Genomic DNA, 26661 nt, shown 5'->3' on the forward strand with positions numbered 1-26661 from the left:
TCTCCTCCGGCTACGGAGCTAGACGGGCGAGCCATGGCGCTGGGGCTGCAGCGGGCAAGGTACTGGGGTTGGGGCACGGGAATGATGGGCATTGGAGGGGCTCTTCTTCCAGGGACCCCTTAACCTGGACCGGGAGTGAGCGGGTGCGAGTCTAGGACGCCCTGGGGGCGCGATTGTAGGCACATCCCCGCCGCACCTTCTACCCTACTGCAGGGGTGGGAGATCTTCGCAAGTCCCCGGTTGTTCCTCCCCTTTTGTCAGGAACGGCTTTGAGGTCGTGATCCCCGATTTCCTACCACCGCAAGTTGGCTTCCCTGTCCTGTGGGAGGTGAAACTCTGGATCCCCTGGGAACTGGAGGTGGTTGCGTTTGAGCAGTGCTCGGGCTCCAGGGAGCCTTTCTCCCTCCACACGCGGATCCTTCTGGCCTACGGAGCTAGAACTGAGGCTGTGCTTCGCCGTCAGACCCTGGTCATCTTCAGGGTACTCCCAAATTGAGATATAAGGAGTCCTCTGGCGATTGAGGTTCTGACTTCCAGAGAAGAGAGGCTGCCTTTGATTCGATCCTTCCTGTAATCCCCCAAACCTTGGGTTTCCCTAGAAATGGGTAGAGAAGGTACCCTGTAGCAGGTGCCTGGGACTTTTCCCAGGGGGTCTTTTTAAAAAGTTGCGTGTGTCCGCCCCCGTCCCCCCTCCCCGCGCGTAAAATGGAAACAAGTTTGACCTACTTCCCAAAGTCTGGCTGCGTCTCACTCCTGACCCAATTCTCTTGCTGAAGGACTATGGGACCTACCCAACTTTATTTTGGGGGACACCTCTGGGGAAGTGCCATACCTGGTCCAGCGTGACCCGGCCAGCTGCCGTGGGGGCGTCCCCTGCCACAGGGCTCAGCAGGGTCACCCTGGACAGGGGTGGGTTTCTGCGTTCACCTTTCAACAGGTGCCCATCTGCAGGGGCAGAGGCAACCTGTGCTCTGGGAGCACAGCCAGGGGTCCTGTCTGACCAGGTTTCCCTGGGACCCCAGAAAGAGCCCCCAGGCTTCATCCCCTTCCCTCCCCACTGGCTTGGCAGGTCTGATTGGATCCATCACCCCCGTTTTCTTAGCACCCCCACCCCACTCCCCTCTCCAGTTCTATTCCAATCCCTGGCTCTGGGCCCACCAGGGAGCTCCATCCTTCTGGGCTAATCTTGGCCCCCTGCGCCCAGCGCCCCCTCCTGGCCGGGCAAGGGCCCTCTTGGCTGAGCCGGGGGGCTCCCCCCTCACCACCCAAGGCCAGCCCTTTCCTGTGGTATCATCCCACCATGCCGCACCACCCACTCATACCTCGCACCCGGATCCTGGCTGCGCTCTGGCCCCTCCTGTACCCCCAGGATGGTACGGGCCTGGGCTTTGGTGAGTGGGGCCCTGCATCCCATGACCCCTGTCTTCTGCCAGCTCAGGCTTGCAGCCATCCCGCCCCAAACAGGGATGTTCTGGGAAGTGCGCCCGAGTGCCCACCGGGGGTGGAGGGCTCCAGAGAAGGCAGGACTTTGGGGGTGGGCGCCCCACTGGATCACCACCTCCTTGGGAACAAAGTCAGCTCCAGAGAGACTCTCCTAGACCTCTACCCCACATCCTGTCTCAAACCCGAACCCTGCCCCTGGCCTCTTGGGCCACCTTTAGGCAATGCCAAGCAGGGTCCTTGCACAGATGAAACCCAATCCCCCGAGTCCCCTACACATTTTACAAGCATTGCCACCAGACCCAGCTAGAATTCCGAAGAGAGAGCCCGGAAGAAGCCCCAAATGTGGGCAGGGGCTCCTACTTCCATGCCCTTGCTCTTGGGTCCTGGTTCTTCAGGGCACGGAAGTGGGCTTTTCTCCCTCCTGGCTGTGGCGTGGCGCTGCAGCCCAGCCCCCCCTTCCTAGGCCTCACCCTAGGGCCTCCTGGCCCCACCCCCTGTTCTCGGCTGGAACACGGAGGAAGGGTGGCAGGGTTCCAGCCGCACGTCCCCAGCTGGGCACAGTGCCAAGGGGCTGGACCAGGGCTGGGCATGGGGCCAGCTGGGAAGATCCAGAGGCCACAGCAGTGGGACAGGGGGAGGAATTTAGGCCACTAGGCAAAGAGGAGTAAGGAGGGGCTCCAGAGCAGGAGGCTCACCCCTTGAGGTTGGCATTTAAGAACACAGGCCCCAAAGTCAGGTTCAAATCTCAGTGTGCCCACTTCCTGGCTGCGTGGCCTTGTGCCAGTGATTGCCTCTCAGAACCCCAGCTTCATATCCTGGGAAATGGGAGTCATACCTTCCCCTCCCACCCCAGATCATGACGAGAAGCCAGTGAGCAACAAATGGGCCGGAGGCTCACACACAGGGCACGATAAACTGAGTCCAAGTCAGGGTTGAGGCAGAAGCAAACGCACTCATGGGTCTGCTGCTGAACACTGCAGCCTCAGGCGATCCCAGCCCCTCTCTCCTTCCTCCTCGGGAAGGCAGCAGTGGGAAGGAGGCTGATGAACCAAAGCGGCAGAGTGGAGTGGAGCCCAGCGTTGCCGAGGGTGATGGGGTTGCGAGCCGGGCACTCGGTCGGCTGCTGCCACCACGGCTTGAAGCCTCACTTCCAGCCTCTTTCCAAGGGAGATCGCCTCTTCAGCTCTCTGGGGTCTTTGTAAGGATTTAGTGGGGTCTCCAACCCTGTGAGTGTGTAATACACAATGCTGTCATTACCATCACTGGTATGTAGTCCTCTTCCCAAGGTGTTTATGTAAAAGCCATGCACAGAATTGCACACACCTAATTGCACACATCACATGGTCACTTACCATCAATGCCCACAGGTTACTCCAGTGCAAAGAGGCCTCTAAGCCCCAGCTTCCATCCCTGACGTGCACAGAAGGAGAGCAGTTAGCACTAACCAGTTGTCAGGCCTTGTTTACTAAGGCCTCGACATATATTAACTCATTTAATCTTTAAAACCCTCTAGAAGCCAGGCATGGTGGCCCACACTGTTCCCAACACTCAGGAGGCTGAGGCAAGAGGATCGCCAGAAATTTGAGGCCAGCCTGAACTACATATCAAGAACCTGTCTCAAAAATCCAAAACAAAACAAAACACCCTCTACAAGGTGGGTGTTGTTGCTATGTCCAGCAAGGCTGTGCAACATGTCTGATCACACAGCTAATAAATAACAGAGTGGGGCTTGGAACCATGAGCCAGAGGAACTGGTCCCCATTCTGTTTAACCAAAAGGCATAAAAAGCCAGAGACCCAGCGAGAGGCCCACACTTCCCTCAGAACATCCGGAGAACAGGCTGGGAGCTGGAAGGAAGGGTCCCCCTGGGGCCACCAGCTGGCCCCTGCAGAGGAAGGGACGCCACTGAGAGGATTAAGGAGCCCAGCTGCCTGGGAGGCGGGGCACCACCCCACCCTGTCCCTTCCCCCACTCCCTGTTCCCTCTGTCCTGGGCCCCCAGCTCCATGCGGCCCGCCCACCCCCACCCTCTGGGCAGGAAGACAAACAGGGCTGGAACAGAAAGAACAGGACAGAATGTCCTTGGGGCAGGCAGGACTGAGGCCTCTGCCCCCACCACCCCCAGGGGAGGGGATGGGGGCCATATCGTACCCCTCTGCCCACTGCCCAACCCGCCCCACTGAGCCTCCTGTCCTTTCCCCACTAAAATCTTTGTACCCTCGTGCCTGGGGATGGTGTTGCCACCCAAGAGTGGCCTCTGCTCCCCTGAATTTAGAAAGGTACAGCCCCCCACCCTGAGATTCTCCTTCTCTGGGTCACGAGGAGGGGAATTTGAGAAAAGACTGAAGAGCCAGGCATGATGACACATGGCTGTAGTCCTAGCACTGGGGAAGCTGAGGCGGGAGGATTGTTGGGGGTTTGCGGCTACCTTGGGCTACATAGTGAGTTTAAGGCCAGCCTGAACTACATAGTGAGATCCTGTCTCATAAAACCAAAAAGAAAACAGAAGAGACTGGAACCTCACTGCCCTCGTTCAAATCCCAGGAGGGCCAGGAAGTAGCTTTGTGACTTCTTGGGCAAAGAACTTCAACCTTCCAGGGACTCATTGTCCCTTTTATAAGATTCAGGTTTAAAGTGCCACCCTCTTGGGCTCAGCTGAGGATTGAATATCTGTGTGCACACACGCAGAATACATAGCACAGTGCCAAACCACAATGCTTAGCAGAGCTGCTTATTCTGAATGGATTTTATCAATATTGTAAACATAGATTCAACTATACATACAACACCAGATGTAATATACCCTGTAGTTCTTTATTCACAAAAATAAGCTCCCAGCACTCAGGAGGCTGAGGCGGGAGGATCGAGGCCAGCATGGGCTACACAGTGAGTTCAGGGTTGGCCTGGACCACAGAGCAACCTTCTCTCAAGGTGAGGCTGATTTGGGGTTCAGTCAGGCCTGGAATTTGAATTTGAAGACTGGCAGAATTGGGGTGAAACACTAAGACTTGGACATAGACCCAGGGCCAACAAGACAGAAAATTGAAGAGTTCAGGCAGCTGAGTGTTCAAATGAAGTGCTTTGCTATTTATGGCCAGCACTGCACCTTTCTGCCTCAGTTTCCTCCTCTGTGCAATGGGGACGATGTTGTTCCTTCTAGGGCTGTCTGAGCGGTAGGTGGAATTCACTCTTGGCACAGGTGCTGGCGTGGTAGTGAAACTGGACAAGTGGCAGGTGTTTCTGACAAAATAGTGCTCACTGCACCCCAAATCCAACCCCACTTGCAAAATTCAGTATTTGAAGTGGAGGGCAGAGGTGAAGGGCTGTTGACTGGACAGAACGTGGGGTTGGTTTGCTGTGTCACTCTGTTGGGGCCCTGCCCCTCCTAGGGCCCCTCTTGGTGGGGCCTTAGACTTTGAGATATCTCTGCTCCAGGAGTGTGAGGACTCAGCCCGGTGGGGCGGAAAAAGGGCAGAAGAGGGGCCTGGGAGGCTGCCAGCACCTCAAGGTCCCGCCCTCCTCTGGCTCCGGCCCAGCTCGGCCAGCCCCCTCCCACCAGGAGGCCTCCCTGTCCCTCAGGCGTCCCTAGCTTGGGAAATACACGGTAGATAAGTCAGGGTGGGGACAGAGCGGCCTCAGGCACGCTTAGGAGAGGAGCGACGGGCTGGCAGCATGGGCTTCCAACAGGACAGGTAAAATCTGGGGCTCGGAGGGAGGGCTCGGAGTGTGAAACCTTCCAGGCCCAGATGGTGCCGAGAACTCTTCGGGGCCACACAGCGGACCCCAAGTGGCTGTCCCGTCCACGTCCACCTCTTTCTCTTCGGGGGACGCCGTTAATGGACGTCACCTATGCCCGCAGGTCGAGCACGGAGCTGCGCAAGGAGAAGTCCCGGGATGCGGCCCGCAGCCGGCGCAGCCAGGAGACCGAGGTGCTGTACCAGCTGGCGCACACGCTGCCCTTCGCGCGCGGCGTCAGCGCCCACCTGGACAAGGCTTCCATCATGCGCCTCACCATCAGCTACCTGCGCATGCACCGCCTCTGCGCCGCAGGTGAGCCCCGCCCCCGTATTCCCGTCCGGACAAGGCCCCGCCCCTGGGAAGGCTTCCCCGCTGAGCCCCACCTCCCTGGAATCCGCTCTTCGGAGAGGCCCCGCCTCCTCGAGGGCTGGGCCAGTCGGAGCCCGGTACTCTTGGAAATCCCGCCTCCATGGTGGTCTATCGTAGTTGAGGCCCCGCCTCCGGGAATGCGCCTGTGGGAAGCCCTGCCGCTTTAGAGCTCGGAGGCCCCCTAACTCCCTGCGGCCCCTCAGCCTTAGATTTGGTCCCTTAGGAGACGTTCCGTGGCAGGCCTTGGCCCCTTACAAGAAATACCCTGTGAGGCTCTGCCACCCAGTTTTTATTCCCTTCACAGTTCCTTTTCCCTTCGCCGCCTCTCGTCTTGATCTGTAGCTTGTGCTTTAGTGGCCCTCCCCTTGAATTTCACCCAGCTAGAATTCCACTCCTCCGCAGGAGGGTTTGCCACCCACACACACGGAGGCCTTGGAATCCCAGGGCTTTGAAAAGCTTTGATTACGGAGGAAATAGTTATCCTCTGGCAGCACTGCCCACTAGTTCCCTGCCCCATAGAATGTTACCCCTCTGATAGGCTTTGCACCTTACAGCTCTGTCCCCAGGAATCCCTGCTTGTTGGAATTCTGCATCTAGAAGGTCCTGCTCTCCAAGAACTTAGGGGGCTTGCCTCCACCCCTAGGATTCCAAGCTTCACCCTCGCCCTGACCCCTTTGAATTTTTTTTGTTTGTTTTTTGGTACCGGGGATCGAACTCAGGCCCTTGTGCTTGCAAGGCAGGTGGCGGAACCACTGAGCTAAATTTCTGGCCCCTTTGAATTTTTGACTCCTGGGAGTTCCATCTTCTTAGAGTTCTGCACTCCTAGGAGGCTCACCCCTTAGAATCGTGTCCCTTGGGAAAGCTCAGTGTTCCTGCCCTCTTCCTTGGCACTCCAGGCTACCAGGATGTGCCCCCACTCACTTGGGTGTATCTGGAAGACCCCAAGTGGGAAAAAGCAGAGGGAAGCTAGACAGGGTGGGCCTAGGACTGGTGAGTGACACCCCCATCCCCCTGCCCTGGGTACCAGGGGAGTGGAACCATGTGAGAGCCGAGGGAGAACCACTGGATGCCTGCTACCTGAAGGCCCTGGAGGGCTTTGTCATGGTGCTCACCATCGAGGGAGACATGGCCTACCTGTCTGAGAACGTCAGCAAACACCTGGGCCTCAGTCAGGTGAGCTGCCCGCTCTGTACCTGGCCCTGCGTAGTGATGCTCGGGATAGCATGGTGAGTGACCAGGACAGAGGGGGGATGGGGATAGGCATGTCACCAGACACCAAGGCACAGAACGGTCAGGGCTGAGATGGAACAGCCTAGGGATGTGGGAAATGGGGGAGAGATACCTCACCAAGACTCGGAGGTTGGTGCACTTCCTGGAGGAAGGGATAGCTGAGCTGACGTGTGAAGGAGTTCGACTCAAAGGGGTATGGGCAACAGTGACCACTGAAGATCAGGAATGCTCTGGGTAGAAGGACGGAGCCTGCAAACACCCAGAGGTGAGATAAAACAGCATTTGAGGGAAATAATGAAATTTCTACTGGCTAGAGGCAGAGTGCAGCGGGAGAAGTTGAGAGAGAAAAGGCTAGAGACGTCAGCAGAGACTAAATAATGTAAGGCCGAACCAGAAGAGTTTGTCTCTGGGGCACTGGGGAGTCATGAAAGGATCTGAAGCAGGGAGGCGTAATCACAAGTACATTTTAGAAAGGTCCCTCATGAGGCTAGCATTGGAGGGAGTGAGACAGAAGTTGGGAGATCAGCAAGGGGTGGACAGTGATCTTAGGCAGGAGATCACAAGTACATTTTAGAAAGGTCCCTCATGAGGCTAGCATTGGAGGGAGTGAGACAGAAGTTGGAGATCAGCAAGGGGTGGACAGTGATCTTAGGCAGGAGAACAGCAGTAGGGCAGGACCCATTGAGATGGGGAACTAGAGAGAAGAGACATTTAGAAAACAAGAAAAAAAGGGGGAAAAAAGGAAAGAAAATAAAAACAGACCAAGCATGGTGATGCACTCCTGTAATCCCAGCACTTGGGAGGCAGAGGCAGGAGGATCACTGAGAGTTTGAAGTCAGCCTGGGCTACATAGTGAGTTCAAGGCCAACCTGAACTACACAGTGAGACCCCATCTCAAAAAAAAAAAAGAAAGAAAGAAAGCAGAACTACTTTTAATTACCACTTAATTATATGTAAATGGATTCCAGAGCTGACCATTGCTCCCGTCTCATAATCCCACTCCTGGCACCAGTTTTTCTGTTGCTATGAGCTCTTGGACTGAGACAGGTCAATGTCCCCAGGCCCCAAAGCTTGGAGTAGCAGAGCCAGGATTCAAACCCAGCTACAAGAGCTTTTTAGAGGAATAAGATGTCATTCTGCCACCAATGAGTTGGGAGTGACTGTGAGCCCCCTTCCATCTGTATCCTCTCCTCCCAGCATTAAACTCATTTCCTCAGTTCATCTCAGGCCTTTGCACTGCTGCCCCCCACTTTTATATAGCATTCTTACCCCAAGGAGCCACAAGCCCACCTCACTTGCTTTGTTCAGCAGTTTTTTTCAAGTATCACCTCCTCAAAAAAAATCTGTCCAGGGCTGCTCTCTCTGCACGCGTCCTAGTATTACATCACCTTACCCTGCTTTAGTTGTCACCTGCCGCCTTGTCGTTTGTCCTGCTGTTCTTATCAGTTGTCTTGCCTGATTAGCAAGTAAGTTCCTCAAGGCATGGATCTGCCTGGGTGGTCACTGATGTGTCCCTACAGTTTAGAAGAGGGCCTGGCAGAAAGGTGCTAAAGGAGTGGTTACTCAGAGATGAGCGGACGAGTGAACGAGTGAATGGGTGACCAGGAGGACTGGTGGAGGAATCCAGGCTGGTGAACTGGAGCAGGAGAGATGAGCAGGGGAAGGGGGAGACTGACTCCATCACTCCCGCCCTGCCCTCTCCCTGCAGCTGGAGCTCATCGGACACAATATCTTTGACTTCGTCCATCCCTGCGACCAAGAGGAGCTCCAGGACGCCCTGACCCCCAGGCCCAGTGAGTGCCCTGGCGGCGGCACCCCTACTTTACAGAGGAGGGCATGGAGGCTCACCCCCTCCCTGGACAGGTCCTGCCCTGAGGTCTGAGGGGGTCACACCCGATCCCTGGAGGACCCTCTCTGGCTCTGGGTCCCAGTTTGGGGGTCAAAGCTGGGAGCCTTTAGCAAAGCTGGGTGCTGGAGGGCACTGGGCCCTCTGCAGCTGCTTGGTGACCAGCCTGCCACCCCGGTGCGTCCAGGCCTGTCCAAGAAGAAGCCAGAGGCCCCCACCGAGCGGTGCTTCTCCTTGCGCATGAAGAGCACCCTCACCAGCCGCGGGCGCACCCTCAACCTCAAGGCTGCCACCTGGAAGGTGGGCGGGGGCTGACCTGGAGGTGGGCGGGGCCGTCGGTAGGGGCGGGGCCTGCGCCCGGAAGTTCCCACTGCCTGAGCCTCTGTTTCTTGTCCGGTTATCCTTTGGGGCCGCTCAGGCTGGGCCTAAGGCATCTAGGAAGCTGGATGTCTGTAGGGATGGGCTCTGGGGGTCCTTGTAACCTTTCTCAGGCTGGATCTCTGGGGGTCCTCAGCCCTCTGAATTTGGAATCCTCAAGGGGCTGGAATATGGGCGTCCCCACAGCACCCCAAGCTGACCCTCTGAGCTCCTCAGGGATTTCTCCTTCACAGCCCCCTGGGGAACTCTGGGCCCGGATGCAAGTCCAGCACGCTCGCTCCACCCCCAGGTGCTGCACTGCTCTGGACACATGAGGGCCTACAAGTCCCCAGGTCAGACGGCCCTGGCCGGGAGCCCCAGCTCCGAGCCCCCCCTGCAGTGCCTGGTGCTCATCTGCGAGGCCATCCCCCACCCGGGCAACCTGGAGCCCCCCCTGGGCCGGGGCGCCTTCCTGACCCGCCACAGCCTGGACATGAAGTTCACCTACTGTGACGAGAGGTGGGCGGTGCCCAGAGGGCCACTCTCCACCCTCCTCCCTTCTCTGACGCCATCTGGCTCTCCAGGGCCGGCCAATCTGTAGGTCTTTTTGTCTTTAATTCATTCTTTTTCTGTCTCTCTCTGAATCAATCTTGGTTCTCTCTCAAGATCTTCGCCATATCTGCAAAGCCCCTTCTGTCCTGTCAGACACCACCTTTACACGTTCCAACAGTTAGGATGTGGACATCGTTGGGGGCCAATATTCAGCACCCCACACTCCTCTGTTTATATTTCACTCTCCTTTCCTCTCTCCTACAACCCTGCCTCTCATTTCGCTGGCTGTGTCCATGTCCTCTGTCCCCTCCTTCCTCCTGTGCTCCACCTCAGCCCTGAGCCCTGATGGGAGCCCTCCATCGCATCCTAGGATCGCAGAGGTTGCTGGCTACAGCCCAGATGACCTGATCGGCTGCTCCGCCTACGAGTACATCCACGCCCTGGACTCTGACGCAGTCAGCAGGAGCATTCACACGTGTATGTGACTTGTTCCCCAGTCAGAGTCAGTGCCACCCCAGGGAGCCTTTGCCTCCCCTAAGCCCCACGGAACCTTGTCCTCCCTGGCCCCACGTTCCTAACCCCAGGCCCAGAGCCTTCTCTGCCCAGGTGCCCTTCCGTGGCCCTGACCCCTCTCTGCCCCCTCCCCAGTGCTGAGCAAGGGCCAGGCAGTGACAGGGCAGTATCGCTTCCTGGCACGGAGTGGTGGCTACCTGTGGACCCAGACCCAGGCCACGGTGGTGTCGGGGGGCCGGGGCCCCCAGTCAGAGAGTATCATCTGCGTCCACTTCCTGATCAGGTGAGCAGAGGAGAGAGGGTTGGTGGTGTGCATGGGCTGGTCTGTGTGTGTTTAGACGTCTGTGCATGGTATTGTGCGTAAGTGTGTGAGGAGGTGAGCATGTGTACATGTGTAACGTGTGTGGCTGTGTGAATGCATGTGCATGTGTGTACTGAGTGTTTAAATTAAAAAGGACTCTATGTTTAAGTTAAAATAAGAAATACCCTGGGCGTGGTGCCCCATGCCTGTGATCCCAGCACTCTGAGAGGCTGAGGCAGGAGGATTGCAAGTTCAACCCCATCCTGGGCAACTTAGCAACTTAGTGAGACCCTGTCCCTAAGTTAAAAAAAAAATAGGTGCCCTTCCTGCTTGGCAAGCGCAAGGTCCTGAGTTCGATTTCTGGTACTAGAAAAATAATACATTTTTAAAATAAAAGAAGGGGGCCAGGGATTTAGCTCAGTTTTGCTGCTGCCTGCCTCCCAAGTGCAAGGTCCCAAGTTTGATCCCCAGTACCAAAAAATAATAATAATAAAAGAAGGGCTGAGGATGTAGTTCAGTATGAAGGCCCTAGGCTCAATTCCTAGTACCACTGCTCCAAAAAGCAACAGAACCACTTGGATCTTTTTTTTTTCTCTTTTAAAATTTTGAAGTATGATTTTTACATTTACAGGAAATTCTCGCTTCGGTACACAGCTCTGTGACTTCTGACAAATATGTGCAATGGTGTAACCACTACCACAAGCGAGCTATAGAATAGTCTCATCACCCCAAAACTTCTCTTGTGGCCATCCCCTCCCCTGCCCCTAGTCCTGGCAGCCACTGATCTGTCCCCTGACTCTAGAGTTTTGCATTCTCCAGGATGTCAGACACTGGACATCATAGTGTGCAAACTTTGGGATCTAGCGTCCTTAGCACAATGTACAGACACTCTTCCACTTTCTTGATAAACCTGCTGTAACATAAAAGTATTGTAAATCAAAAGTACACCTGAACTACCAAACCCCATAGCCCAGGACCACAGCGCACCATAGAGCAGAAGTCCTCCAACGTCACGAGGGACCACTGTGCTGTATCGTCAGCCTGGGAAAAGGTCAGAAAGCGAAACACAAGTATAGTTTCTACCGAGTGCATATTGCTTTTGCACCATTGTAGAGTTGAATATTCATTTAACTATTGTAGGCCGAGGACTGTCTCTTATTTAAAATTCATCCATGCCGAGGTACGTATCAGTAGCGACATTTGAACACTGGCAAGCGTTCCACAGTATGAATGGACCATAGGTTATTTACCCATTCACCAGTTAGAGGACTTGGGGCTGTTTGCTATTTTGGGTGATCACAAGAACAGCTACTGTAAACATTCTCATATTGGGTTTTTCTGTTTTTGTTTTCGTTTTGGTACCAGGGATCGAACTCAGAATCTTGCATTGTTGAAGCAGGCACGGTGCCACTGAGCTAAATCCCCAGCCCTCATGTGTTTTTGTTTGTTTGTTTGTTTTGTTTTTGCTTTTGTTTTTGGTATGGGGACCAAACTCAGGCCCTTGCGCTTGCAAGGCAGGTGGTGGCCCACTGAGCTGAATCCCCAGACCATATGGGGTTTTTTGAGATCACATGGACTCAGTTCTCTTGGGTGAACATCTAGGAGTGGGACGGGTGGGTCGTATGGTCAGTGTATATTTAACTTCTGAAGAAACTGCCAACTGTTTTTCACAGTGCCACTTTGCATCCCAGCAGGAAAGTATGAGATTTCTACTTGATCCATATTCTTGACGGCAAGGGTCCTGAAATACAAATCAATTTATACTTCATGTCTCTGCACTGCTCAAGGGCCCTTTTGTGGCTCCCCAGTACCCTTAAGAGAAAGCTGAAGGCCCTTGGGGACTCCTACTTCATTCCCCCCCTCAGTCACTCATCAAACCCCAGGGCCTTTGCTCATGCAGCCTGCACTAACCAGAATGCCCTCTCTCCCCTCCTTCCCGTCTTCTGAGTCATGACTATTCATCCGTCCAGTCTCAGCTCAGATGTCACTACTGAGTCCCTACGTGCAGTCAGGCATTTTCTCTCTTGGTGTTCTGTACTTTTTGCTCCAAAGTCTTTAAAACTACTTGTAATTATCCTATTTCCTTGCGTGTTCAGCCCGCCTTTTTCTGATTCTCCGTTTCAGAATCGGAGACTCTCTACTCTGCCTGATATTTTTCCTTAGTACTTTCACTGTCTCAATACTTCCTATAGAATCATGGTATCCCCAGTCCCAAAAAAAAAAAAAAAAAAAAAAAAAAAAAAAAAAGTGAAAAGGTACAAGTAAAATTAATGTGAGAGTAAATCTTATTGTGTGGATATACACATATAATATGGCCAAAAATTACCATTTCAACACACAATCCTTATTGAGATATTTTAGATCTTTGTGTATGAGGTGAGGTGCTGGGGATCGAACTTGCACACTGGGCAAGTGCTCTACCACTGAGCAACACTCTGAGTCCCCAGATCCCTTTTTTTTTTTTTGGTACCGGAGATCGAACTCGGGACCTTGTGCTTGTGAGGCAGGCAGCAGCACCACTGAGCTAAATCCCCAGTGTCCCAGATCCCTTTTTTAATGTTCAATTTTTTAAAATTCCAGCGTGTATCTTACAGTACACCTCAATCCTGGCTAGCCTAGTTCACTTAATAGAAATATATATACACTTAATACAAAAATAATGTTTTATTAAAAATCTGTCTTTTTTCCCAATAGCATTTAATCCCCGTAAGGGCCAGGAGTTTTTTCTATCTTGTTTACTGCTGAATCCCTTGTGCCTAGAACAATGTCTGGTATATAGTAGTTGCTCAACAAAAAAATACAATAGTACACATATTGTCCCCATCACCTGCCCGGCACAGTTCTGTGCATTTTATATATATTAACCACCTGGGCAGGTAGTACTCTTACTGTTTTCTTTTGACCAAAAAAGGAAATTGAAGTTCAGAGAGGCTCAGCCCCATTTCAAGGTCACACAGCTAGCTCATTCACAGTGGCAGAGCTGACATTTGGAGCCAGGCCACTGGACTGCCCGACTGGAGGTATCTGTGGAATGAGCAAGAGGGAGCCCAGTGTGTGCACGTGTGTGAGCCCAAATGTGTGTGTGTGTGTGTGTGTGTGTGTGTGTGTGTGTCTCTCTCTGCGTGTCTCTAGTTGTGTGTGTGTGTGTGTGTGTGTGTGTGTGTGTGTGTACCTGTCCCTGCGTGTACCTAGATGTGTAGGAGTGTTCTCTCTGTGCCTGTATGTCCCAGTGTGACTATGTGTGCAGGCTGCAGCTTTTGGGAGAGCCTGAATTGGGATGTTTCCAGGCAGGGTGGGTTTAGAGACGGTGGAGGACCAGGCCACTTTCTGCCCTGTATGGGTTTATGCTAATGAGACGCAGATGAATGCAGTTGGGGGCATGGCCCTCAGCCCCAGACCCCACCTTCAAAAGCCACCTTGTCCCGAGAGAGCACCTGTAGCCAGAGACTGTGGGCCATAGGAAGGCTGGATTTAGAAACCCGTTCCCTTCAGCATGAAAAATGCCTATGAATAGAAGCTTCCTAAATAAACACTCAAAAAATATAGCCCTATAAATGCTTCATATTTGGTAATATAATGAAGAATGTGTTAAAAATATGTCTTTCGTCAATGCATGTATAAGACGTCTGTAAGCAAATTTTATACAGAGAATAGTTAGCTCTTGGGGCTTCGACTCACTTCCTCCCTCCCTCCCAGGTCTCCCCACTCTGTCCCCGCACTTCATCGCCCCCATCTGTCACTCGGTGCCCCCCACACCACGCCCAGCCTCCCTTCCCTCTGCCCAGAATGCGCCAGAGGCTGGCTCATTTTCCTCCGTACTACCACAGAAGGAGCTCGGGAACTGACCAACTTAACTTTGACTTGTTCTGTCGTTCCTTCGCTTGGTTTGTTACTTGGAGACAGGGTGTCACTATGTTTCATGTACACCTTATGCACATAGCCTGAAGGTAATTATATGCAAGTGTTGTCATTTTGTGCATGAAACAAACTGGCACGGTATGGAATTTTCCACAGTGGCATCGTGTTGGTCTCCAAAGGTTTCAGATTTTGGCTTTTCAGATTATTGATACTCAACCTGTATAATAACAAGCAGTCAACAAAAGCCAAACCCTGATAGGAAACAAACCGGTCACGGATTATTTTCCGCACTCTCCCTCCAGCCTCTGGATGCCACTGCCTTCTCTACTAGGACCTCACCGGAAGGGGCTGCCTGGGCTGAGGCTGAGGACCCTCTCTGACTCTCACTCCTCTTTCTACACTGTACCCCAGCCAGGTGGAAGAGAACGGAGTGGTGCTGTCCCTGGAGCAAACGGACCGACACTCTCGCAGACCCCTTCAGCGTGGCACCTCCTCTCAGAAGGATGCCCCTAATCCTGGGGACAGGCTTGGTATGGAGCAGGGCTGTTGTGTCCCCAGGACCCTTGGAAGAAAGCCCGAGTGCCTTGACATGGCTCACAAAGCCCTGGAGGGCCCAACTCCTGCATCCTTTCACTTGTCACTCGTTCTTGAATCCACACATGCTTCCTCAGTTCCTGGGACACTCCAGACTCTTGCCTCAGGGCCTTTGCACATGCCCAGAATGCTCTTCTCTCTCCTGTCATCCCGCTTCTTCTATGACTATGAGATGATTGCTTCAGTCTCTTGTCGTCCTCTACTCTCAATCCTGCTGTGGCTCCCAGTTGTTTGCACCACACTGCTCTTTGGCCTCAGTAATCTTGACCCTCTTGAGTGGCTCTTTTCTCCCTCTTCCATCTTCCCTACCCCCACCCCAGATGAGCTCCCTTCCTTGTGTGTTCTTCAAGGCCTCACCTTCTCCAACTTGCTTCTGGCAGCCTGTGCTCCTGGGTGTGGGGTGCAATTGTTGATACCCTTTACTTTTGGGACTCCGAGCTGACTATTTTGACCTCTGAATATCCTTGGGGCCTGGTTTTGTTTTTTCCCTAACATGTAAGCGCCTCAGAGCTGAAGGGCTGCATGCTATTTTGGGCCACGGAGCCCTTCCCCTGATCCTCCAGGGCCTCCCCACAATCTGGCCCAGGGGTCCTCCATGCCCCTTCTCCCCAACCTGAGAACTGCAGCTGCCCTGATTAGTCACTGTTCCCTGGGCTTGGTGTGCAGGGCTCTGGCCCTCAGCCCCAGACGGTCACCCTGTGTCCTCGCCATTCTGCAGATACCCCGGGTCCCTGGACCCTGGCCTTCCTTCACCCCCCTGCCCTGAGCGAGGCCACCCTGGCTGCTGACCCCCGCCGCTTCTGTAGCCCTGACCTGCGCCGCCTTCTGGCCCCCATCCTGGATGGGGCTGCGGTAGCCACCACCCCCAGCACCCCGCTGGCCTCCCGGTGCCCCCGAAGTCCTCTCCTGGTAAGCAGTACCCCCCACTTGGCCTTGGGCTTGAGCCTTGCTATTCTCAGGGCCTCAGTTTCTCTATGTGCTTAAGGAGGGAGGTTGGGATGAGACAGGGCTGGAGTTCCTTTAAGACCCAGATTCCAGATTCTTCAGCTGTGAAGAATTCCAGAGTCTGCTCCAGTCTGGCTTTGGAGTCTCCAAGATGTTTGAACTGGTACAAGCCCCTAGTTGTGACCAAGCTCCGGGCTCTCTGTACTTCGGCCTCAGTCAGGAAAGTCAAATGTCTTGATCTATAGAGTCCTGGGTTCAAATCCTGAATCTGCTCCTGACCAGGTGTGCCAGCCGTGGCAAGTGAATCCTTGAGGCCTCAGTGACCTTGCTGGTACAGTGAGGATAACAAGAGCTGCGTCCTTGGTCACTGGGAGGGTGAAATGAGGTCATGTGTGGGCCTGGCTTTCACAGCTGTGCAGCAGACCCTAGTAGCAGCCATTTCTTTTTTCTGAGACAGGATCTCACAATGTAGCTCAGACTGGCCTTGAACTTATAGCAGTCCTCCTGCCTCAGCCTCCCAAATGCACCACCATGCCCAATTCAGCAGCACCACGGTGCAGATGGTCCAATCTTTGACCTCTGTGGGCTGTTACCCACGCTAACTGTCCTCATCCCTCCCTTCTACCGCGAGAAAATACTTTCCACTGGAGAGAGACAACTGTGAGACTTTTAACCTCACCCTTTATCCCAGAAAAGCTGGACTCTACAGACACCAGGCCCCAACACTTTTAACCCCAGAGGGCCTGAGTGTCTTGGCTGCCTGTCCTGTTGACCTGCGTGTACCCAGGTTCTCTGGACCTTTCAACACCCCGCATCAGCCACCCCAGCGCACCACAAGCTGCCCTGCATCTCCTGGTGGACCCACGACATCCCGGCAGTCTAACACTCGACCCTCGTTTCTGTCCCAAGCTCCACAACGTCTTGCTAGTCACACCTCCCAGGGCCGAAGGGCTCCCTGGCCCTGCTCTCTCCCCGCAGGCTGATCTCCCAGATGAACTACTTGCGGCTGCGGAGCACACACACAGACGCTGTGCTGCCAGGAAGAACCCTGAGGTGGAGGACACAGATCTAGACGTAGCTCCGGTGAGGGCCGCTGTGGAACAAGTCTTCATTCCATGCTCTGGGGACTGACGGCAGCCTTAGGAGGGGTGGAGGGGCGGCTAAAAGGACCAAGAGATTAACGGGTGAGTGGGTGGGTGGACGGGCGGATGCGCCACTGTATTCACTGCATGGATGATGGGAAGTGGGCGGAGATGTTTAGGTAGCTATCTGGCTGCCTGAACGGGTGGATCAATAGGTGGATGCTTGGGTAGACGGACCGTTGGTTCACTGGCTGGATGAACATGGGCGATGTTAGGATGGACGATTGATTGATAGGCTAAGACGACGGAGGCATGAGGCATAAGTTAGGTATTGCTACATGACAAATCACCCACAACTTACTACCTTAAAACGGCTAACATTTATTACATCACATGCTTTCTGGGAATCTGGAACCTGGGAGCAGCTTAGCTGGTGGGGTTTTTTTTTTTTGTTTGTTTGTTTGTTTTTTTTGGCTTTGGTTTGGCTCTTGTGGTTTTGGTTTGACTTTTGTTGGCTTTTGAGGATGGAACCCAGAGCCTTGTACCTGTGTCCTCCGTGTACCACTGAGCTACAGCCCCAGCCCTGGCAGGGTGGTCTTGCTCAGAGTCTCTCAGGTTGGAGTCCCCCTCTCAGACAGGGCTGCGGTGTCCTGGGCTGGAGCACTTGCTTCTGAGGTGCTGTCCAGCCTCGGTCCTGTGTTGCCATTGGCTGGAGGCCTCAGCTCCTCATCCCACGGGACACCCTGAAGGCAGTGTGTGGTCTCACAATGTAGCGGTATCAGGGGAGGGACGAGGAGGGGACCAAGACAGAAGGCACAGTCTTCTGTAGGACAGACCACCACTCTACTGCATCATATTGGGCATACAGATCCCAGGCAACTACCCAGGAGGGCCAAAACCAAAAGGAGGGGTCCCCGAGGGCCCCCAATGATTCATGTCTCTCCCTTGTGCAAAATACACCTGAACCCTCGCAAGACCTGAAGGCCTCTTCCCAACACAGTGTCTGGTTGAGGCATAGCTTAGTGTGAAGGCCTTGGGCTCGATCCCCAGTACCATCCCGCCCCCCACAAAAGCCTAACGATCTATAAACCAGTAACGTAGTCACCCATTATCATTGTTAGGTATTGTGAAGGTGGGGGATGTAGCTCAGTGGTTCCACTGCCTGTCTTGCAAGCATAAGGTCCCAAGTTCGATCGCTAGTACCAAAACCAAAACAAAACAAAACTAGGTATTGTGGGTCCATAATTGTATGTGCTGAACCTTTATGAGCTGGAAGCACAGTTGGTGAGCTCACACAGCACACCCTCGGATGTCGATGACAGCTTCGTCACTAGGTGGCCAGAACTTCCCCGCTCCGTTATCACCTCGTGGACCACCAGTGTGTCTGTGGTCCACTGAAACCGGAATGTCATTTAAGCTGCTAACAGTTGCCATCATACTGTAGTTAAAGAGTACAAACCAGACCAGCCAAGAAGAGAGGCAGCAGGTGGCACCTGGGACTGGAGGAGTCCCCAGTGGGAAGTGTCCGTGTCCTCAGGGACATGTTGCCCTCCTGGCAATGTGCAGTTTGCTGACCCAGAAACCACCCAGGACCCGGTGCGCAGTTTTTATTGAGGTTTCATTTACCTGTACAGAACTGAGTTATTGCCGATGTGACTGAATTCCGTTTCCATGTCAAGCTTGCCTTTCCTGATTTTTTTTTTAGTCAGTGTAGTCTAATTTGAGTCATGTGACCTCTCTGGGCTTTCATCCCTTTAAAAAACGTCTTTATTAGTTCATATTTGCAATACAAAAGTTTACATCCATTGTAGGTAGTAGATAACGTTCAGTATTTAACACAACTTATTTTTAACGCCCCCCTCCCTGCATCTCTAGATGCTCTTCCCATCCGCAAAGGATCCATCATACGGTTGGTCTTCCTAGCATGACAGCTCCCACCCCAGGGCACCTCATTAGCATAAACCATCCTGGGTCATCTCAGTGATGTAAGCTATCAAGGGTGGTGCCAGGAGGGGATGATTAATCTCAAAGACTTTGATGTCACTTGGGAGATTGCTAAAGTTTCAAGGTTATCTCTAAGGCAAGAGGACAAAGGCAAGAGCTCTGTGGGGGGAGTTAATTCATTCTTTTTGGTACCAGGGATTGAACTCAGGACCTTGCACTTGCCAGGCAGGTGGTGGCACCACTGAGCTACATCCCCAGCCCTAATTCCTTTTTTTTGTTTGTTTTTGAGACAGGGTCTCCCTATGTAGTTGAGACTGACTTGGAACTCATTTTGTAGCCCAGGCTGGTCTCGAACTCACAGCGATCCTCCTGCCTCAGCCTCCCGAGTGCTGGGATTACAGGCGTACACCACCAGCCCGGCTCCTAATTCATTCTTTATTACACAGAGAGGTTGACAATTTCAGACTCTTCAAACCCCAGCTCCTTTGCATTTTACCATTTCTTCCTGTGTGTGTCTGTATGTGTGGTTTTGCTGCCTGCCTCGCAAGCACAAGGTCCTGAGTTTGATCCCCGGTACCAAAATAATATATACATATACAATACTAGGAATTGAAAACAAAGCCTTTGTACTACACTACTTCCAAGCCTTTCTTCTTCTTCTTTATTTTTTTAGTTTTTGAAGACAGGGTCTCAGTAAGTCACTAAATTGCAACTTGTGACCCTCCCACCTCAGCTTCCCAGAGCGCTGGGATTAGAAGGTGGCACCACCAGGCCCAGCCCATCTCTTCTCTGTCCTCTTGTCTTTTACACCAAGGAGCAAGGGAGAAATCGGGCAGAGGCTGGAAGCTTCAACACTGCAGTTAGAAATCTCCTCTGCTGGATCACCCAGTTAGTTCCTTGGTTCCATTTTCTCCTTTCCACTTAACAAGAGGCAGCAGTGTAGGTGAACTGGAAGCCGCTATGCAAGAAGGAAGCTCCGGTCCTGCCCTGCGTTGCACTCCCTCTCACCTCACTGGCAGCCGTGTTTCAGATTCTCGCTGATCCTTCACGCAGACGATTCAGGGTTTCTCTAACGTGCTCTGCAGAGTCCTCCGGCCCCTGCCCGGTTCAAGTCACAGCTGTTTTAGCAGCCTACCATTCTCAGTACCAATCTTAAGTTTATTTCTAGATCATCAGTTACTCTAGAATTTAGCAGGTGAAAACAGCGAGCATTTGTAAAACCTCACACAACTCCTGAGGGTCAGGGGTCCAGGACCAGGTGGACGGCTCTTGTGCCGAGTTTCCCGTGAGGGCACAGCCACCAAAGGTTTGGCTGGGACTAGAGAATCCACTCGCAAGGTCACTCACTAGCCTGGCAAAGGTTCCTTGCAGGCCTCCCCACCCCAGCAACAAAAGGTGGGGGAACTGTGCCTTTTATAGCCTAATGTGGAAGTCACACAAAATCACTTCCTGTTGTCACCCAGGTCAGTCCTGATCATTGTGCTAGGGGCTACAGCAGGGTGTGAATCCAAGAGGGCAACATCAGAGGGCTGTCTTGGTCCTTGTACCTGTTTTACAGATGGGGAAACTGAAGCTCTGGGCCTTGGGCACGTGACTGAAACGGTGGAGCCGGGACCCCAGCCAGGGCACCCGCACGCTCCTAACTCCTCCTGCCCATCCTCTGCAGGACGCCGACGCTCTTGACTTGGAGATGCTGGCCCCCTACATCTCCATGGATGACGACTTCCAGCTCAGCTCCAGCGAGCAGCTGCCCAGGGCCTTCCACAGACCTCCAGGGACCGTGCCCCGGCCCCGTGCTCAGAGCTTCCACGGCCTGTCACCTCCGACCCCTGAGCCCGCCCTGCTGCCCCGCTGGGGGAGTGACCCCCGGCTGAGCTGCTCCAGCCCTCCCAGAGGGGACCCTTCGGCATCCTCCTCCACCGCTGGGGCTCGGAAGAGGTGAGCTACGGTCAAGGGGGGGCATTAAGGGGGCGTAGAGAAGGTCCCCACCTGTCTGTGCCCACGTCCTACTTCAGTGTGACGCTTGGCCCTGCCTCCCACCCTCACCTCCACTCCAGCCAGGCCCTCCGTGTCCCTGGCACCGGCCAGGTCTGTCCCCACCTCGGTGCCTTCTGCAGTGGCCTCTACTGCTCTCATTCATCCAAACCCCACCGCAGCCGCAGAGCAACCCTTTGGGACAGTTTTTGTCACAATGACGAAGACGTGGTTAGGCACAGCGGCACACGACTGTGATCCCAGCTACTCGGGAGACTAAGGCAGGAGCATCACAAGTTTGAGGCCAGCACGGGCAACTTAATGAGACCCTGTCTCAAAAGGAAATCGATAAAGAAGGAAAGGGCTGGGAGTGTAGAGTTGTAGAGCCCCGTCCTGGCTGCCATCCCTAGTACTCCAATAATAATAGTAGTAATGATAATAAAGTAAAAAGGGCTGGGGTACAGCTCAGTGGTAGAGCACTTGCCTAGCAGGTGTGAGGCCCTGGATCCCACCTCAGCTCTGGAAAACAGAAGATACTGCCACAGTGTCTGAGAAACTAGCACTAAGTTTCCTAACACCTTGGAGAACCTGTTGAAAGCAGTGGACTCTAAAATGTACACACACACATACACACACACACACACACACCACACACACACACACACGCACGCACGCAGTATTCTGCATATAATTTAGACATTAGATTATTAGTACTCAAACTTTTGCTCTCTAAAAGCCATGTGCCCACACAGGCTCCAGGAGAAATCACTTTTCTGTCCTTAGGAGGCTCAGTATGCCTCAAAGCTCCCAGCTTGGGGATGGTAACACACGGGGTGCTTAATGAACATGTATTAAAGGAGGGAGGAAAACGATGAACGTCGTGGGTAGGGAGACAGATGGGCAGGTGGGTGGGTGGAAGGGGCCGCGGATGAGGAAGGATGTGGTGGGTGGGGGGAAGGGGCCGCGGATGAGAGGAAGGATGGATGAATCACCGGGTGGGTGGGGAGGGAGGTGGAACAGCAACTGGATGAACGAATGAGTGGAAAGATGAGCGAACAGGGGGCTGGGCCGGGGGAGGGGTGGGCAGAAGATGGGTCAGTGCGGGATGAATGAGACCTGGATCGGTGGATGGGTGGACGCACGCATGGGTGGTGGGCGCACGTGTGAAGGAAATAGCGGGTGCTCGGGAGCATTCGCGGATGCTCCTCACCGCTGGCCCCGGTGCCCACCCCTTGCCCAGGCCTTCTGTGCCGTGTCTGAGAGTCTTGCCTGTTGTTCCTCAGGGCCCTGGCCCAGAGCTCAGAGGACGAGGGGGTGGAGCTACTGGGCGCGAGACCCCCCAAACGGTCCCCCAGCCTAGACCCCGAAAACTTCCTGCTGCCTCCCGTCAGCCTGGTATGTCTGGGGATTGGTGGGACGTTCCAGCTCTCAGAACCTAGCAGGCTTAAACTTCTTGTTCTATAGATGGGGAAGCCAGAGAGGGCCAGGGGCTGGCTGAAGGTCATACGGAAGATTAACGGTCCAGCTGAAGTCAGGACCTTGATCTTCTAGTTCTGCTAATGGGTATGAAAAGGCTTTGCCAATATGTGATAAATGCCAAGAAGAAACATCAAAGAAGGTAAAGGGAGCAATGCAGGTGGCGGGTGTCAGGAGGAACTTTCCCTGTCCGCATGGGACCCCCTAAAAAGAGGCTTGGTCTCGGACATCCAGCAGAGAGTTAAGAGTTTAATTATTAGAGTCAGGTGGACGCCGGTTCGAGTACCAGGTCTGTCGCTTAGTTACTGAGAACTTGGGCAGTTGGTGTCAACTCCCTGAGCCTTAGTTTCTAAATCTGGAACATGGGGATAGTTAAATCTCACAGGATTGCCATGAAGATTAAATGATCAGGCCTAGAGCTGATACTCAGTGGGATCTCATTTCATGGTGTGGGAAAACATGCTTGCCTAGCATGCATGAAGCCCGGTACCTTAAAAAGAAAGAAAGAAAGAAAAAGAAAGTAGCATCTGCCAGTCTCCTTGTTTCCAGTCACGCCCCTGCTGTCCATTCTGGACAAGAGCAAACAGAACACACTTTCTAAAAGCCAGCCTGGACCACGTTAATTCCACAAATCCTCCCTCTACCACCTCCCATGGCTCCCTAGTGCCCACAGGTTTCCTGGCTTTTCAGTCTGAAGATTGCGGTTTGAACATGAAGGGCGTGGTTGGTCGTACCAATTGTTTACATTTGTTCAGTGCCAGATGTGTGCCAGATGCCGACTTCACTAAGTGCCTCACGTGATTAACACACACAGTCCTCACGACCACTCTCCGCGTGTCATTATTAAGGCGCACATCACAAGAGGTTAAGCGGCCTTGTCAGCCAGTCTAGACAGGAACGGCACACTCAGATGGGGTGTCGGGAGAATCTAACAGCAGAACAGTTGGCAAGGGTGTGGGCAGGGTACAGGGACCGCCGCAGGCCTGCTGGTGCACCGGGGTCAGCTCTGTGGGCAGCAGCGCACCCTCAGCCTGAAGGGGTGACAAGGTGACAGGCTGAGGTGGTCCACAGAGCGACAGAGCCAGCCCACATCCAGGCTGCACACACAGTCAGCCCCTGGAGCACAGGAGGATGTGGAGCGACACACTGGGACAGCGACTCGCTCACAGGCCGCCACCAACTCCCACCGTGCCCTGCGCTGACCACCGCACCGTCCCGCCTCCTTGGATAGTGATGATGATGATGATGGTGGTGGTGGATCTGTCTCTCTCCCCCAGAGTTTCCTCCTGATGGGAGGCCAAGCCCCAGGGATCCAGCGGGACCCCCGCTCCCACCTCCTGGACATGAGTGAGCCTTTGGGTGAGTCGCAACCTGGATTATACAGTAGCCCTGGGGCACCATCATGGGGGTGGCGGGGCTGTGCTGCGTTACGGATGTAGCCTTGGAGGACACAGGCAGCGCCCCTGCAAGGACGACAGGTCACTGAGGCTGCCCCTTGGGGTGGGAGCAAGACTGAGCTATCAGCTTCTACCTCTGAAGCCTGTTTCCCCTGTCGGTTGGGGCCTGTTGCTTTAGTTCTTACCCGAAGGAGATGCCGCACCAGCAGAGCTTTCCTTACAAGGCCTGCGTCACAAAACATCCTCCCTTGTGGCCGCGGTGGAAGCTGGCCCAGCAGCCTCTCGTGGAGCATAAGAGAAGTGGCTGCACTTGTGTTATTATTATCATTTCCAGTGCAACTATCAAACCACCCAGTGCTCTACTGGGAACCTCTGTTCATCAGTCAGTGGGATCTTCCAAAAGCACAAATCTGCCATAACTCTCCTCTGCTCAAAACCCTTCTATGGCTCCCTAGTCCCTAGTGCCCTTCAGAGAAACAGGTTTCTCTCTTTGGATTCTGCGTCCTCTGGCTGCTGCTTCATCTCAGATCGCACGCTGGGTCACTCAGCCTTTTGGTTTGCTCCTTTCTTCATACACATGGAGGTTTATGGAGCACACAGTAGGCGCCAGGCACTATCCTGGTGCTGGAGATGCAAAGAACAAAACATAGAAACCCCTGCCCTTGTGGGCCTGGCATTCCAGGAAGGGAAAAAGACCACAGTAGAAAAACAAGCATTATAAAGGGTCCAAGAGAACTGGATGTGGTGGCACACACCTGTAATCCCAGGTGCTTGGGAGGCTGAGGCAGGAGGATTCCAGTTTGAGGCCAATCTGGGGAACTTAGCAAGGTCAAAATAAAATACAAAGGACTAGGATTTTACACAACTCAGCAGTAGAATGTTTACCTAGCATATATGAGACTCTGGGTCCATCCCCAGTAGTATCACAAAAGCAAAAACAAAAATGCAAGAGCTGAAAATAATGGGGAAGGTTATGCATGCCAGGGAAAGGAGTTCTAGGGTGGGGGAATTTCTGTTTTCAGCAGTCTGATCAGGGCTGGCCTCACAGAGAAGGTGACAGCCAAGCAAAGATGAAAGGAGTGACCCGTGATGATTCAGGACACTATTTCAGGCAGGTGCCAAGATGTGGGGGGGCCGTGTCTCTCCTGTTTGGGAAAAGCGAAGAGAAGGGAAAAAGTGAGAGATGGTGCCTTACTTACTTTTCTCTCACTGCTGAGGCAAAATACTTGACACCCCTAAGGGGGGAAAGGTTTATTTAGCTCAGTTTGTAATCTGAGGGATTATAACTGGCTCGCTCCAGAGCAGGTGGCATCGCAGAGAAGAAACAGTTCGAGGTGGGCAGAAGGCAGCAAAACAAGCAAGGGCCAACCACAGCTTTCTATTTGTATCTTACCCAGGCTACTTAGGGCAGGCAGCACTCACACCCTTAATCCTAGAGCCCTTGATCCTAGCACTGCACCATGAATCAGTTCCAGTGTCACTCTAGATCCACCCACCTCTGAAAAAGCCCCACCTATGACTGCATGAAGCTTTGGGGGACATCTAGACACAAGCCGTAACAGGTAGATTGCACGGGGCCCCTGTAGGGCATTGTGCTGGCTTCCAAATTGCCTTACTTGAAGATCAGGCAGCCTCAGGGCCTTTGCATATCTCAACCCCTCTGCCTGGAATGCTTTTCCGTGTTCTTTGCTAGCTCCTTGGGGCCCTCCATCCCTTCCTAAGTACACGGTCCATCTATCGTTACATAGGCATCTGCATCCTCATTTGATCACAGCTTGCCTTCTCCCTGTGGGTTTGAGCCCCAGGAGGCAAGGCTGACTTGGCTGCTGCTGTACCATGTAATGGCACTTGGGCAGCGGCCGGGCACAGCTGTAAATGAAGAGCTAGTGTTGACCAAGCACTCGCTCTGTGCCAAGTGCAAGCTAGGTCTTGATCGGAAGGATGTGATGACTGTGATCAGGGCAGCCATCTGCTCTGGAATGTCAGCCCAGGGGCAAGAGTTTCCTCCCTCGGGAAAGCAAGGGCCTGGTGCCCAGGAGGTGCTCAGTTAATGTGGGCGGAGCAACTTCTCCCAAGACAGCGGCTCACTCACTAACCTGCACTGGCGGTAGTTTTGTTCCGAGATTGTCATGTGGGTTTTTGACTGTTATGAGCCCATTTTACAGGTGAGGGGACCGTGGCCCAGAGAAATGAAGTCCCCTGCCTGGATTCCAGCTGGGTTCTGGGGGTGGAAGCTAATGCTCTACCAGACCCTGAACGCAGATTCTTCACCACAGTTGTGCTTGCTCAGGATTGTGCTGCTGTGGGAAGGGGGCAGGCCTGCCTCCCTCCCTGCTTTTTAACTCCAGGAGGGGAAATGGGATGTGTGGTCACCCGCTGGGATTTACCTTCCATCTCTCCCCAAAGGCCTGGGCCCCTCGCTGCTCTCGCTCTACCCGGAGGAGGATGCCGCCCAGCCCAGGAGCCACTTCGTACAGGCCGCAGGCCTGGCCCAGGCCCCCTGAGCTCGCGCCTCTCCTGCCTCCCTCCTCACACCCGCGGAGGACCTCAGCCACACTCCACGCTGGCCACGACGCACGGAGCAGGGCTCTCCTGGGTGCCTGCCGGCCTCGGGCCTACCTCAGTGCCCCCTCTGCCCGCACTCTCTCGGGGATCTTTGGGGTGGCTTCAGCTCAGTGACCTCTGGGAGGGGGTCTCTGGACCCCTCCTCCTGCTCTCAGGACTTCCTTTGGGGTTCTCCATATGGGGTTACCTCAGTCTTCCCCTCTCTGACCGTCTTGGCTTTATTTTGGGGAACTAGGGGTGAGGAGGGCTGGGGTCACAGCTGTGTTTCTGGGCTCTGGAGAGTATGGATAACCATAGTCACATTTCTTTCTGTCCCTCTTGTATTACAATTTTGTTTTTATGGCTTTTAATCATAAAGAATTGCTGAGGGTCCATAAGAACATGGTACTGTGATCCTCAGGTGCCCCCAGGGCAGGTGCTGGGCCAGACCTCAAAACTCCAGCAATTCTATTTTCTTTTTTTTTTTTTTTTTTTTTTT

At 53.7% G+C, this 26661-nt stretch overlaps 1 protein-coding gene and 1 long non-coding RNA gene across 8 annotated transcripts; one reads left to right on the top strand and one right to left on the bottom strand.

Moving 5' to 3' along the window:
- On the top strand, nt 1–26655 carry Hif3a (hypoxia inducible factor 3 subunit alpha). 6 transcript variants are annotated; one of them, XM_010640856.2, is made up of 15 exons: nt 1–59; nt 5302–5492; nt 6577–6722; nt 8488–8572; nt 8813–8925; nt 9293–9501; nt 9905–10011; nt 10183–10330; nt 14618–14736; nt 15519–15709; nt 16724–16828; nt 20438–20709; nt 22029–22140; nt 23499–23580; nt 26025–26655. In XM_010640856.2, the coding sequence occupies exons 1-15, from the start codon at nt 34–36 to the stop codon at nt 26120–26122; spliced, it is 2004 nt and encodes a 667-aa protein (XP_010639158.1). In that variant the 5' UTR covers nt 1–33; the 3' UTR covers nt 26123–26655. The 6 variants fall into 6 exon arrangements, with proteins under 6 accessions (XP_010639158.1, XP_010639161.1, XP_010639160.1 ...); XM_010640859.3 differs by lacking the exon at nt 26025–26655 and adding an exon at nt 22210–22308; XM_010640857.3 differs by lacking the exon at nt 1–59 and adding an exon at nt 4846–5134.
- LOC104873911 lies at nt 2596–9093 on the bottom strand. Of its 2 annotated transcripts, XR_783615.3 has the most exons (4): nt 8942–9093; nt 8173–8293; nt 2796–2853; nt 2596–2667 (listed from the first exon to the last, which is right to left on the bottom strand). It is a non-coding gene; the product is annotated as an uncharacterized LOC104873911 (long non-coding RNA). The 2 variants fall into 2 exon arrangements; XR_002025941.2 differs by lacking the exons at nt 8173–8293; nt 8942–9093 and adding an exon at nt 4549–4846.
- Nucleotides 26656–26661: the final 6 nt, after the last annotated feature.

The sequence above is a fragment of the Fukomys damarensis genome, unplaced genomic scaffold (genome assembly GCF_012274545.1).
Source record: "Fukomys damarensis isolate Sample0158 unplaced genomic scaffold, DMR_v1.0_HiC HiC_scaffold_19, whole genome shotgun sequence".
In the NCBI taxonomy this organism is placed as follows: Eukaryota; Metazoa; Chordata; class Mammalia; order Rodentia; family Bathyergidae; genus Fukomys; species Fukomys damarensis.